Source organism: Epargyreus clarus, unplaced genomic scaffold (assembly GCF_041222505.1).
Source record: "Epargyreus clarus isolate Ecla_fem2 unplaced genomic scaffold, WU_Ecla_fem_2.2 ptg000001l, whole genome shotgun sequence".
In the NCBI taxonomy this organism is placed as follows: domain Eukaryota; kingdom Metazoa; phylum Arthropoda; class Insecta; order Lepidoptera; family Hesperiidae; genus Epargyreus; species Epargyreus clarus.
Window position 1 is genome coordinate 4,068,207 of NW_027332209.1, and position 14,292 is coordinate 4,082,498.

Sequence of the window (14,292 nt, forward strand, 5' to 3'; positions counted from 1 at the left end):
TCTTGTAATCAATTGCAACCTTTTTAAATATAAATTAACGCAATGAATTGTAGAATGAGGTTTTCTCTGAAACCTCGACACATAAGTTTTCTTCATTCTTCATTTTATAATATGCATCGAAAATAGGGTAACATTTTTGCATATAAATTAAAAACACAAAAATAAAGCAATCACAAACAGCAATCTACAAAATGTGAACGATTCGGTGGTTAACTTTCCATCTGTCGAAGGGGTGCGGCTGGTCAAACAAATTGTTTTACGTGGCACCACCGCCCCTTCTGTGAGTGTTGCTATTTGCAATCAGGGTATGTCTTGTTTTAGTTGGAATACTTGTATAAGACTAAATGTTTTAGATATTAATCTAATGTGAAGTCTATCTATCGTTCGGTCAGTATATTTAACTTCATATATCTGAAATCTTTCTGACAACAACGCATTTACTTCCTCAAGTACTCTCACTTGCCATTGACTACAGTCTTACCTATCATTAAATGATGGTAGAATCAGTGGTTCAGTGAGTAACACTATCACATATGTTTTTAACGTGAATCAGTTCTTGCCTTTCGGTGGAAGCAGGGCCGGATTTAAGGGAGGGCAACCGGGGCGGCAGCCCCGGGGCCCCCACAATAGAGACGCCGGTTTTTTTTTTAATTCCGACTAGTAAACACTAGTAAAATATATATATAAAAGAAATCAAATTTTTTTTCGCTGTTTTACCTTTATCTACAGTACTTTGTACAAACATGAATATAAGAAGAATCTACCTGCGTTTCACAATAAAATATATATTGAAAAACTCAACTAAAAAAAATTGTACATTTTATTCGGAAAATAATTTGGGGCCAAGGGGCCTCCACTCCTTTGTTGCCCCAAGGCCTCTAGACCTCTAAATCCGGCCCTGGGTGGAAGGATGACGATGCTGGATGGCAATTATATTAGTCCTCAAGAGAAGCAACGCGTCTATGATCGGTTTCAAGTGGAATCTATGTTCTATATGATGTTGATTACAAATTTATGCGGACGACAATAATACGACCATTAGTTGGACTGTACGCTTGTTTCATTAAAATTCATAAATAATACGGCACTGCATTTTGGAATTTTAGAGTACTGAATACTCTTCAAATGATTTGTTATTTGTTTGTGAATAGGCCCAATTTGTCACAGTATCATGTGCTATTGTACACATTTGTCAGTGCAGTTTGTGATCAATATTCACAAAACTTGTATGTCCGCGCAACAATGGAGATGTAACAGAACGGAGCTCGAATTGAGTTATGAAATTTCCACGGGTCAATCAAAATGGCGATTGGCTTGCAACTATCGTGCATATTTTATATGTTTGTTAGATATGTGTTATTGGTTATTGTGGACTGTAATAATGAATATTCGGACTAGATATTAATGGTATTTGCTTTTTCTATTATAATTAATTAAGTAATTGTTAACTATACCTATAGGGTGAATTTTTTAATTGTTGGATGGTCAAATTCAAAACTGTGAATGAAAAATCCTCAAAGAAGTTACGGGGCCGATTTTGATAATAACTAAAACTGCAAAATTAGATATTTAAAGAAATATTAGGCAAAATCCTAGCCATGAATTGGACAGGCTCATTTTGAAAAAAAAAAATACAAAATATAACCATTTTTGAAGGTGGTAGAACCCTTTGTGTTTCTACTCCGGCGGCACCACCGCTACACCTATTTCTGCCTCATAAAACAGGCGTAAAGTGCTGCTGTGTTCTGGTTTGAAGGGTGTGGTAAGGGACACATATTTTTTCGAGGCGTTCCAGTATATTCCTCAGGGTTAGCGGCGAATCTGTGGCCGACCTCAAGTAAGAATATCTAATCTTATCTGGGATTGATTACAGATGTACATGGGCGGCCGTAGCCACTTACCATCAGATGGACAACAAGCTCGTCTGCTACATATTATAAAAAAGAATATTCCTGGTATTTGATAGAGTCGCTTATGAGGATTAAATTCTGGAATACCAAATTAAATATATTACTTTTCATATACATCACAAGTCACGAGTACACTTACACAGTATCGCAATAAAAGGTTTTGGCGCACATTGTAAAAAGAGAACTAGATAGAAAGCGCTTATTTAAACACTGAAAATGTGGAAAGGCTTCGAGTGAAAAATGTACAAAGCCAGTTCATTTAAAATGGTACGCATTTTTTCCATGTAAATGCAACGTGCACCGTGAAATTTTATACTTAATTTATAAGATAGGAGTCTGTTATTTATTCGCTCTCTTACCATATTTCCATTATGTTCACGGCTTTTTGTAACATGATTATTAGTCTGCGAAAATTGAGAATTTAAATATGGAATCGTTAGTCAATGGTTGTTTTAATAGTTCCCTGTTGACTATTGGTTTATTGGTATGTGGTTCGATTATTAGTCAATTGGGATCACATTTAGCTTTTTCACATTTCACATTCACATTTACCTTCTTAAAAAATGCTATTCTAATATTTTTTTCATTATTGTTACTGTTTTTTGTCGTATTTTTAATATCTCGGAATCATTAGTCAATTGTTCCCCGCTTCATTTTATCAGTTCTCTGTTGCCCAATGGCTCTGTATTTTCGATTATGGCTCTAACAGGTTGATTACCTATCAGCTTTAAAGGAAATTAAAAACGGAAGACTCATCATTGGAAATGGTCATATTTTCTTTTTTCTTAATTTTAGTTATACTCTTGATAATATGAATGATAATAAGTTGATGGATTTCCGGTATATTTTATTGTTCACCGTTGACTAATCGTTCTATATTTTCGGTTGTGGCTTAATCAGCAATTATATTCAGCTGTAAAACATATTCTGAACTAGTCCATCATCATCGGGAACAACTTGTCGTATTTTTGTGATGTTGTGATTGTTTTTTTAAGATATGATTTGAACAAAATATTTCGCTAGTGGCTTAATGAGGTTCGTGGTTAGCTTAGAGGCTTATCGTGTGTTATTATCCACATGATCTTATTATGTTCTTCATTAACCGTTATAAGTTGCGTATTTGTACTCAGTGTACTAATTACGTTACTTAAGTTTTTATGCAGACAAAGACGCGATAATACTACATTACAATATTTTCAATATATCAACGCCTTTATACTCATACCATCTTAGTAGCAGTACAATGATAAATACAGGAGGGGAAAATTGACTAATGATACCGTATTTTGCTTTGTAGCTCAATTACATTGATATTCAGCTTTGAGGCTTATTAAAACCTGATGCCTCATCATCGGGAAATCCAGACAGGGCTAGACGAAGACAGCATTCGTGATTCGTTTCGTTATTCGCCCTTTGCGTTGCGTTTTAACAGCACTGCGCCTGCGTGGTTCTCCCTCTTCCCTCCTCGTCGCACTCGCGGTGTTCCGCGGCCGTCCCTCTCGCTCCCGGGAGGGTCGATATATACGACGCTAGGTACGCGTACGGTGCTGTACCGACTGACTAGTACGCAGGTTTCTGGCGTCTTGCATACACGTTAGTAGTCAGTCGGGAATTCAAGCGCGATACCGCGGCCGCTACAATGTCGCGCGCCGTGCTTTTTATAAGTGTTTTTACCATATTTTTGGACGTGCTGCACGCCGGACAGGTAAGCTTTAGATACATTTTCTCAGATTTCAGGGTATTTCTCCGTTTTAGCTGGTGCGGCGTGCTGCCGGGGACACTAAGTCGAAAATCGATTAACGCGTTCGGTAATGTTTTCACGTCGGGCGTAAAATAGCATAACCGGCTGAAAACAGTCGCGATGCCATAAAAGTTTTAGACGCTAACACGCACGTATTTCGTTTTTTGTACTTCATATGTTTATTCATGTGTTTTTTGTGTTGCGTAACCATATATAGATATAAAAATCTGTGTTAGCACTAAAAACTAATGGCTTTAAAAAATTGCAACTCAATTATGAGGAAATGAGCGCGTTTTCAGCGAGGTTTAAATGTAATTGGATGCTTGAGTTGAAAAGATTATGGACAAGGTTTGTATTTTTTAAATGATTCCCATATTTTTTGATTTGTGAACTCTCTGCATTACATTTATAAAAAAATATATTAGCTAATATCCACGCAGATTTTCGAGGCAAGAAATTGATCGGACCACCTATATATTCCTTTTTAAATTTTATTACTACGATTTTATTAAAATACGTCATGGTTTAAGACCAGAATTAACTTTTACAGATAACTAAAATATTCTTAGGAAAGACATCGCCTTTTAAACCTTTAAGATTATTTCTTTAGTTTAAATATGTCTCAATTATTTATTTTTTTACTCAAAACCGTCGGTAATTAGTCATTAACGGTTACACGGGGTTAATCTTTGATGGGTTAAAAACTATCAATTCATTATTAAAAGTACTTCTTTAAAAAACGATTATTTGATAAATTAGCGCACAAGAAGAAAATCCATTCCAAATATTTTTTTACAAATGACTGGAAGGGCCTCTAAAGGGCCTTAAGACCTTCTGAACACAATAACTTCCTGCCGGCCCTCTTTTGAAAGGAAATTTCGAATTCAAATATTCTTTGGCTTCTTTCCTGTCGAGGGATTCAAATTTTGGCATTAAGTTAATTGTATATAGGCTTCTACGTTATAAATATGTAAAATATACCAGATATTGGTAATATATACTAGAAATTTGCCCATATTTCCTTCGTTAGAGCAATTATTAAGCCATATTCTATCTTCAAGGCTCGATTGTACGCAGTATAAAATATTATGATACGGAAAGCGTCAAATTCTATATACTCGTATTTATACTTGAAATAATTGCAGTTTCTTATTATTAACTACAAATAACTACGGGACACATTTCCTCAGAAATAGGGGTAATAAAAAAGTATTAATAGTCATTTTGCGAATTTCCAATAACAATTTAAAAAGAAAAAACATTATTAAAAGTATAAATGGATTTTATGGAATTATAAGAACTTAGGTATCGATGAAAATTTTAGTCGGTGTAATCTTAGTTAAGAATAGTAACGCCTACGCCTTTTTAACAGAATTTTGAAGTTCGAGTATTTAATATTAAAGCTATATTTAACAAAGATCTTGCTTTTAAATAATAAAATCTTATCTCAATCAGAGTTACTTCAATCAAAGTTACTTAAAATGCGAAATCTTTTATCATTAATTTTATATAACAGTTATATGAAATAATAATTAGTATTTTAGCGTTTTTAAAATATCCTTGGTTGGTTAAAATGTACTAAGTCTACGGCTTAGCAAGTCTACTTAAGAGGGACATGCGAAGGTGGTACTTTGTTAAAGTACTGCATCTTATGCATTAATTTTAGCTTGGCTAAGAAATTATAAGGCCCCTACGGCGTTGAACATAAGGAAGAACACGTTTTGTCTGTTACGGCACGCGTCTGACACGCTCTTTGTCTGTAAAACTAAATGAAGGGTTTGTATTTTGGTAACCAAACTTGGTTACGTAATCATGAGATGTTTTTAAATCGTTTTGCTTTAAGTAACAATTCAAAATTGTGTTTTAATCATCAAAAACTTAATTTCGGTCGGCCGTCGGCAAACGAAAAATCTTATATTGAGTGAAAATTTTGTATTTTATTGGCTTATAAGGAATGGAATTATAAAGATAGTTTAGATTGACCCTTCATTTTAAGTAATTAGCGATTTTTTGCGCATTTTCGTATTTTTCTAATCAAGTTATTACTTTGCTATCTTTTTATTCTTTATGTCATTTCTACTGCTTACGCCCGGTATTAATACTCAGTCTATCCGTATTTTGCTTACCAAAGATTGAAATTAGACAATGTCTAGAATGAAGTATAATTATCAAATATCTTTCTTTGGTAGTAAAAAAATTTGGTAAATTCATTTTCTTAGTAACGGGAGTTACCCAATAGGAAGATTTCTTTTTATTATTTACGTATATAGGGCAGTTATTTTAGTACAGCACAACCCTTTTATGTTATACTGGGTATAATGCGGACCCCATTGGATGTAATTCGCAAATTCTTAGTCATCTCACGAACGCACGTACGAGTATGTCCCCGAGTTCCTTTATTGATTCAATTCCGTTCATACCATGCTTAATAGAATATTTTTGCGCATAGTACCGTTCAAGTAATATGAGTATGAAGATGAAGTAACATTTTAATTCATTTTAAAATGTGATGGTATCTACAACTACATGAAGAGTCGGTAGAATGGAAAAGTTAAAATATAGTAAAATTTTTCGGGAACTGTATTTTGGTTAGATTTAATACCTATACATAAAAATGTATAGGTTCTCATACTGGTGCAATGTAGTAGAGGATCCTTCAGACCTTACAATAAATAAGAGTCTTGTACTAGTAATATTTTTGGAGTTTGTGACGTACACTCAAATAAAATCTCTAAAATTACTTCTTCTAAATTAAAAAGAAAATAACAGACGGATTTGAGGAATGTCTTTTCAAAAATCTTAATTAATCAAGGAAAGTCAAAAGTTAAATATTTTAATCAAGGGATCAAACTTATTAATTGAAAATGACCGCATTGCAGCCGCTCGTAATAATTCTCTTTTTAAAAACTTTCTATTCAATGGTTTTAGTCTTTTTCGAAACTTTTTATACTTTTATACTCTTAAATATTTGAAGTTTAACTTAAAATATTTGATTATTGGATAAAGTCGAATGCAATAAACCTGCATTTGTAATTTTGTAGATATTAAAATAAATTTGAATTTAAATGTTCAAGATGAAGCATAGCTTGAATGTTTGTTCAAAAATTTGATAAACATTATAATTTACGATATTAAAATTAGATACCTTCCCATATTGCGCACAAATATATGATAATATTTTGACAAACCCTAAAAATATTTCGATTCTATCAGGGTTGTTTGATAGCAAAGTTCATTAGCACCCTTCCCATTTCCATGTGCCACCTGGCTTCCGGTTGATCCCATGTGAATTATGTCATTATACATAGATAAACATAATGAATTAGCAAATAAAGCAGTAGCCTAAGGGTTAAAAAATTGGTGTCCCAATCTGGGGTTCTGAGGTAAATAGGTTACGCAATAATTTAAATAGCTTACATTTAACACTTTGTCCCGATGACGTATCGATCTTATTGGACTCAGTTCCCATCGTCACCCATTGATTTGGGTTTCGAAACAGTTGTATGCCTATGTTAGTAACAGTATTTCGAGATCTTTGTCGAGATAGAAATTTTCCAAAAAGCTGACTTCAAAATTATTTTAATGAATTAGGTATATTGATAACGGCGAATTGTATCGATGAAGTCAATTATATTTTTGTTATCAAGTTTTTTTATTTTCTTAATCGTATCTCAATAGGCAAAGCTGGTTTTGAAGCAGATAAATGCATTTCCAAGTACATAGATGCGGATATGTACCTATCTCTATATCTGTATAAAAATGTCGAAGTTAAAGTAACATATATTTTGTTGGTGGCGCGCTTCAAAAAACTTCATACAATTTTTCACTATTTCGATTTTTTTTTACTATTGAACTCGGAATATAGGAGTGGTGCTGCAGTCGAATCGCGGACAATACCTCTGAATAGTATTTTTAATAACGAAAATATTTCGCCAACTACAAGTACTTTCAAACCTCCACCAATTCACAGTGGAGTACTAGTATTACGGGCTTAGGTTTCGAGAGGGCTGTGCCTAGTGGGATATAAAAGGATAAGAACCATGTAGGAACCCTAGGTATACCCAAAGATTATAAAATATACTACTATATGGCACTATTTGTTTTATTATATATTTTTTAAATCCCATGATAGTCCTATTAATATCGGATCAAAATAATTTGGATTTCAAAAAGTATAAACACCATTTTGCATTTTGGTAGTTCAGATCACGGAATAGTAAATTAAAAAAAGCTTTTCAAACTATACGAACCTTTTTTATATGAATACCTTATACAATACAAAAAGTATAGATAGCGTACTATTAGAATTCTTTAAAGCCATTAAAATAGCGAGAATTCGCACCAGGTATTCCCAGTAACAAATGCAGGTTTTTAATGAATTTCGGCAAAAGTCCGCAGTATAACGATTTTCGCCTTTCTTCCCGGGGATTTAGGGGAAGCTTCCCTTTTGTCTATTGTTTTAACAGTTCCACCGTCCATTGTTGGACGCGATAAGGCTTTTTATTTTTGTTTTCCAACACCTTAATGAATTAAAACGTTTTTTCTGGAAATACGAGTACATTGGGAGACGTGAAACGCTTATGCGTGTGTTATGTATGTATGTACGAATCATGACATTTTTATAACAGTTATGTGTCGAGGAAAAGCCAGTACCCAGCATTTGGGAATTTAAAGGATTGAAGTCAGACAAGATCGTTGTCACATACCTTGATATTTAATTATAGGTATATTACAAATATAAAAAAAAAATCCGTTCGATTTTATTCTTTTACAAAATATACAAAATAGTATTCAGTGCCTAGGAACTTACTTAGCAAAAAGTAGCAAATCAAAAAATATTTGCAAGTTTATTTAAATTCGTTTATTAAAATATAACTAATTTGATATTACCGTAAACCTGTCTTATATTACGACGCCTTAGCTACACACTGCACGATTTTTTACGATTTACGCCGTAGATTTCCACGACGCGACGCCGTATCGTGTATTTCTTTTATATCCGTCTCTCTAGGTGGAAATAAAAATATATGTACAAGAAATATCCCCTTGTAGTGGATATAAAAGATATGTATTTCAGTATTTCCTTCAGCTTTCCTGAAGTTTCGCTATAAGCGTCTAGAATTACATTTTTATCTCGCTATACAAGGAGAATATCGAGTTTAGTTCAATCTGGGGCCGTTTCTACCCCTGGGGAATCGTAATGTGTTTCGCAGAGCCGTAGCCATAGAATAGAGAATGGTTAGATGTACCTTCTAAATCTAGTTAACTTTACAATGGTAGTTATAATACTTAGATGCAGAAGAGTCAATATATATATGATAGGTACTTAAATTAATACTTTATACGTCATACTTTTTTTTTTTTTATAATATAAGAGTAGCAGACGAGCATGCAGTCCACCTGATGATAAATGGCTACTGCCGCCCATGGACATCTGTAATCAACCCCAGATAGGATTAGATATTCCTACCTGAGGTCGGCCACAGATGCGCTGCTACCCCTGAGGACTAAGCTGGAACGCCTCGGAAAAGTCTGTCTCCCTTACCACACCCTTCAAACCGGAACACAGCAGCGCTTAACCCTGCTGTTATTAGGTAGAAATAGGTGTGTCGGTGGTGCCGCCGGAGTCGAACCACAAAGGGTTCTACCACCTTCAAAAACTTGCCAGAAAGCGAGTCTGAAACCCATACAAGACTTGAAGCGTGGATCCTTAGATCGTGTTTTGTTTCAATAATGGTAAAAATATGTAATGCCACATATAAACTATAAAAGTAAAGCTAGAATTTTGCCAAAATGAGTACATAAAGCGCCATCTCTTATAAGTACGTTACAAATGCAATTATAAATAATTCTAACATATCAGATAAAAGCAAATAATAGCATAAATAACAGATCGTCCGATTTTATAATCATGTTATCTGAAATCAAAATGTAAGTGCGGAATACATCGTCTACAAGGATTTCTGCATTTTCTGATTAATATTATTAACTCTAATATTTTTTGTTTCATATAAAAAATACGCTGTAGTATCTAGTACTTCTGTATTCTATGGTCGTCGTAACCGGGCGTTATCTACCCTCCACATAGAGTTTATGCACGAACATACAAATTAATTAGATCTCAGAGCGAAAGTACAATTAGATACACGTTTTGTTACCCGAATTAAATAAGGTATCTTTGGGTATACAAAATATTATAAATATTCTGTATATATGTATTCTGTATATTATTTTGTAAGATACCTTATTATGTGTATTTTTGAAGGAGAAAACGAGCATGTAGTGTATTGATGAACAGAGGCCTGCTGCCCATTGACATCTGTAATCTCCTCCGTATAGAATAGGATCTCTTCCAGACGCCGATCAAAGATGCGTTGTGACTCCTAAGGACTAAGATGTTCGCCTCATATGTAATGCATGCACATACTTACATAATTTAATTAACGTAGAATTGCTTCAAGCTAAAAATAGGCGTGGCGCTGGTATCTCTCTGGTCCAATGATCCAGTCATACAACACAACACAACAACACTATCTTATATATAAAATTCTCGTGTCAAAATGTTAGTTACCGTACTCCTCCGAAACGGCTTTACCGATTTTCACCAAATTTTATATGCATATTCAGTAGGTGTGAGAAACGGCTACTTTCTATTTTTAATACCCCTAAGTGATAAGGGTTGTTCACTCTTAATATTTTTTTATTTATATGGCAATAGCGTTTGCCGGTTCAGCTAGTTATTTAGATAACAGAGATAATTAAAATAATAGTAATCGCGTCAGTAAAAGATAAATAAGATAATTATATAATACTAACAATAGTTCATCCGAACCTACTCACAGCTAAATATTTAGAATAGTAATAATGTAAATATTAATCTAAACTAGATTTGCCGAGCTCCAGGGACAACAGTGATTTAGCGCCGCCAAACATAATTAATCTACACCTGCCAATAATTATAGTAAATCAATCTTTATAATAGAATGTTCTGAATATAATTTACTTGTAGAATATAACAGCATAAAATGTGAGATTATAATGGCGTCGTTTAATAATCCACATGGCATTTAATTATAAGGGTTGTATACATTTACAGAAATAGGGTGTGTCAGACGTGCCGTTACGGATAAAAAGTTTTCTCTTATACATATACTTAATGTGTGTTATTTATACAAGATGTCATTGCCGTAATGTAACATAGCCGCATACATACAGGATGTATGTTCTTATGTATGCCCTTTCAACATAATATAGTCTAAAAAACAAAAAAAAAATATTTGTCTGATATTATGACAGAAGTAGGATAAGTGGTAGTTATATCGAATTGAAATATTCAAGTGGTTTTCCTTTAAATCCGTAAAACAGTCTAGGCACTATAAAAATATAATGTTCTTCTTAAATGTATTGAAATGAATCTAATTCAAGTTCTCTCCCAAATATGGCGTGAGGATAAGTGCTGCAGCCAATTTTCGAGCGAGTACTATTGGAGGTAAATCTAGTATACAGATCTATATATAGCATACAGAATCTAATTACTATTGGCAAATTGATCAGCTTCGCATAGCAACGAGTAAATAATTAGATGGATATCAACGCAGGATAATTCAGATTTGCACGAGTAATATCGTTAGCGTGATTGCAAATATTTCAAATGTTAATCATATATTTGATTATTAGATTATAATAATTTGAATTTGTAATTCGATTTAAATCTAAATTTATGTTTTGATTTTAAAAGCTCATGAATATGCCATTTTGTGATAGCTGGACTTCTTCTATACTGATAATGTGTGTATGTATGTCTTATTTTGATTCTGATAAAAGAAAAAGTATGTAATGATTTCATAGATTAGTAAAGATTACTCACGCCTAACAAGAAAATGTACCCAGTTTTGAAAATTGAAATAGTTGCGTAAAAAAGTTTTGCCACGTCTCCGTGCTAAAATGTCCCTAAAATATTTGAAATAATTATTTATTTATTACGTAAATTAGTTATTTGTTCGTAAATTTTCTCTAAAAATGATTTTATTTGTCAAGGATTCAAAAAAAGAACTTACTAAAATAAGCCATTCAATTTCAAGGCGGCGAAGTATCTTTACTAATCTATGAATGATTTACTTAACATTATTAAACTTAATTTTCCGAGGTATACCGGCTTAGTCCTCAGGGACACCGGCGCATTTGTGCAGGTGCACCTCAAATGAGAATCTAATATAATCCAGGGTTGAGTGCAAACTCCTATGAGCCACTCCGAATAACCACTTACCATCAGGTGGACTGCATGATAAAAAAACGGCTTTGTAATTTTTACCAATGTTTTAAGTATGCCATAATAAGGAGCTATTACTTGACATACAGATTAAAGTACCTTTATAAATAAGTCAACATCTAAACTGGAGCACATTGTTAGTAGAATACGCAACCAAAACGTGACGTCATCAGTATGATTTGACAAAATGAAATATTCATATATTTGCGTGATTCCATTAAATTTGTTTCGACAAACTTTATATTCAGGACCCGAGGGATAATGTGTCGTAATGCGAAAAATTGAGTTGTGTTTTTCTCGTAATTTAGTTAATCTTGCTTGATGTCGGTCGACTCTTCAAAGAGATTAGTTCGTTTTCACTAGAGATAGGGAAGCTGCGAGCTCAGAATCATAATTAGAGCTTATACTACAGTTTTGGAATCCTCTTACGGTTCTAAAGTAGGTGTTTTACTACCCACTCGTATTATAAAATAGTCTTAATCCCGGTATAACGTTTGTTAGCTCTGTTTTATGTTCAGAACCTTTTCAGAATATATTAGGGTTAAGCTGGCTCATGTACCTATTATTAATGTAGTAGTTTAAGAATCGATCATGAACATTACAATAGTGTAGAATGTTATACGTATGAGATTCTCAGGGGAAGCATAACTTTGTCAGATTAGTTTCCACTGTTATATGCGATACGTGTCTTCTGAGTAAAGAATATTTATATGATGGTAGGAAGTGTTATAAGTAGTGTATTCTCGATTGTGTTGTTTGAGGTTGTAATATTACAAGTCTGTAATGGTTGATGGCTTTAAGTATTACATATGTCCACAGTAGGTCTCAGTTAACAAAGTGCTCATAAATATGGTTTTAATGTATCAACTTGGTCTACAATTTAAGTAAATCACAAGAAATCACAAGAAGTGATATTGTTTAATAAATTAATGAATTTTGATTGGATCATATTTGATTTTTAGGAAAAGTGACTCCCAGTTTCGGTAAGTTCCTTAAAAATGGAAGGTGATTATATAAAAGCGGCAAGGAAAACTGAAAAATTACACGCTAAGCTTGTAAAAAAGTTCTCAGGTTTGCTTGTTATTTCAACATAAAAATGTTTGAGATAACAAGCAAACCTGAGAATAATCAGTCAGGGTTAACGCGAAAAACTCGAAAACAGTAAAAAGAAGTGAAATTGCTTAAAAATAAGCGGATATTTCACGCTTGAGTGAAGTATGAAATATCTTTCTAATTTAGGGAAAAAAGTTTAGCGGGAAAAAAGTAGGGCGATGTTTACGATTAATGGCTTTGGAGGGAATGTTCAAAGCAAAGATGGCTCAATTGAATCGCTTAAGCCTCTGATCTTGAACGTCGAAAATTGGAAACAGAATAAACTGAATTTTATCTATCAGAAGTTAAAAGACAAAGAAGATTATAATTAAATTAACGTGGATCCAAATCGTTCGACTTTATTTTATCGATTGAAGCATTTTTTAAAGGTATATAAGGTCTGTAATCTATACTAAGCCAGAGTGGAAAACTATGGACTTAAAACTTCTCAGTCTGAGAGAAAACTCTTGCCCATCAATGGAATAGTAAATAAAAAGAGTTGATATTAAACTTAATTATCTTATATGGTTTACAACAAAATATTTTACTATACGTTCTATCGTTACACTTACCGTTAGTCTCGTACTTTGAATAAAATGAAGGCAGCGGAAATATTAAATACAACGCTTCTTTTATTCACAAACGGAATACCTCTGAGGTGTAATCCCCATCCGCAAGATGGAGACACTGCTTTGAGTAGAGCTAAGACGATCTAAGATTGCCGTGTGGCCTCGAAACCGGCGATGGCAAAGCGATATTTATAATCTATAATATTTATAATCTAAAACATTATGTATAAAGAACTTTAAACGCATAAAAGTTGGTATGATTTAATTGATTTAATAATTAATAAATCGCGTTGAAATGCTTCTTAGAACTACTACTTTATAAATTTAATGATTTGTAAGGTATTGGAAACGTAGAGGCACGTCTGCCTCTGTCTCTATTGGGGGTTCTTAATAATAATAAATGTATTCAATGTTTTGCCTACAAACAAACGACATAATTATGATATTTTCTGCATACTAAAAATTGACAAGTTTCGATCTCTGACACCCAAAAATTGGATACATAAAAAAATATAAATTATAAAGTTTTAATAAAGGACATAAATCTGTGTAGCATGATGTAGAGAAATAAATGAGATGTGGTGTCATAAAAATAAAGATTTTATTTATATTTCAAGTTATCCAACTTCGATTTAAGTATTTCGTCCAACATAGCTGATTTCGAGGAATTATCTTGGCGTGGCACTAAGCTTTAAGATCTCGCCCAAACTT

The 14,292-nt window shown here is 33.3% G+C and overlaps 1 protein-coding gene across 4 annotated transcripts in view; it reads left to right on the forward strand.

Moving 5' to 3' along the window:
- The first annotated feature begins 3,456 nt into the window (after nucleotides 1–3,456).
- Appl (amyloid-beta-like protein) overlaps nucleotides 3,457–14,292 on the forward strand; it is a 191,591-nt gene continuing 180,755 nt past the window's right edge. For all 4 annotated transcript variants that reach the window (XM_073074623.1, XM_073074650.1, XM_073074640.1 and 1 more), the window contains exon 1: nucleotides 3,457–3,615. In XM_073074623.1, the coding sequence (XP_072930724.1) occupies nucleotides 3,550–3,615 (66 nt within the window). In that variant the 5' untranslated portion in view covers nucleotides 3,457–3,549. The remainder of the gene's footprint in view (nucleotides 3,616–14,292) is intronic.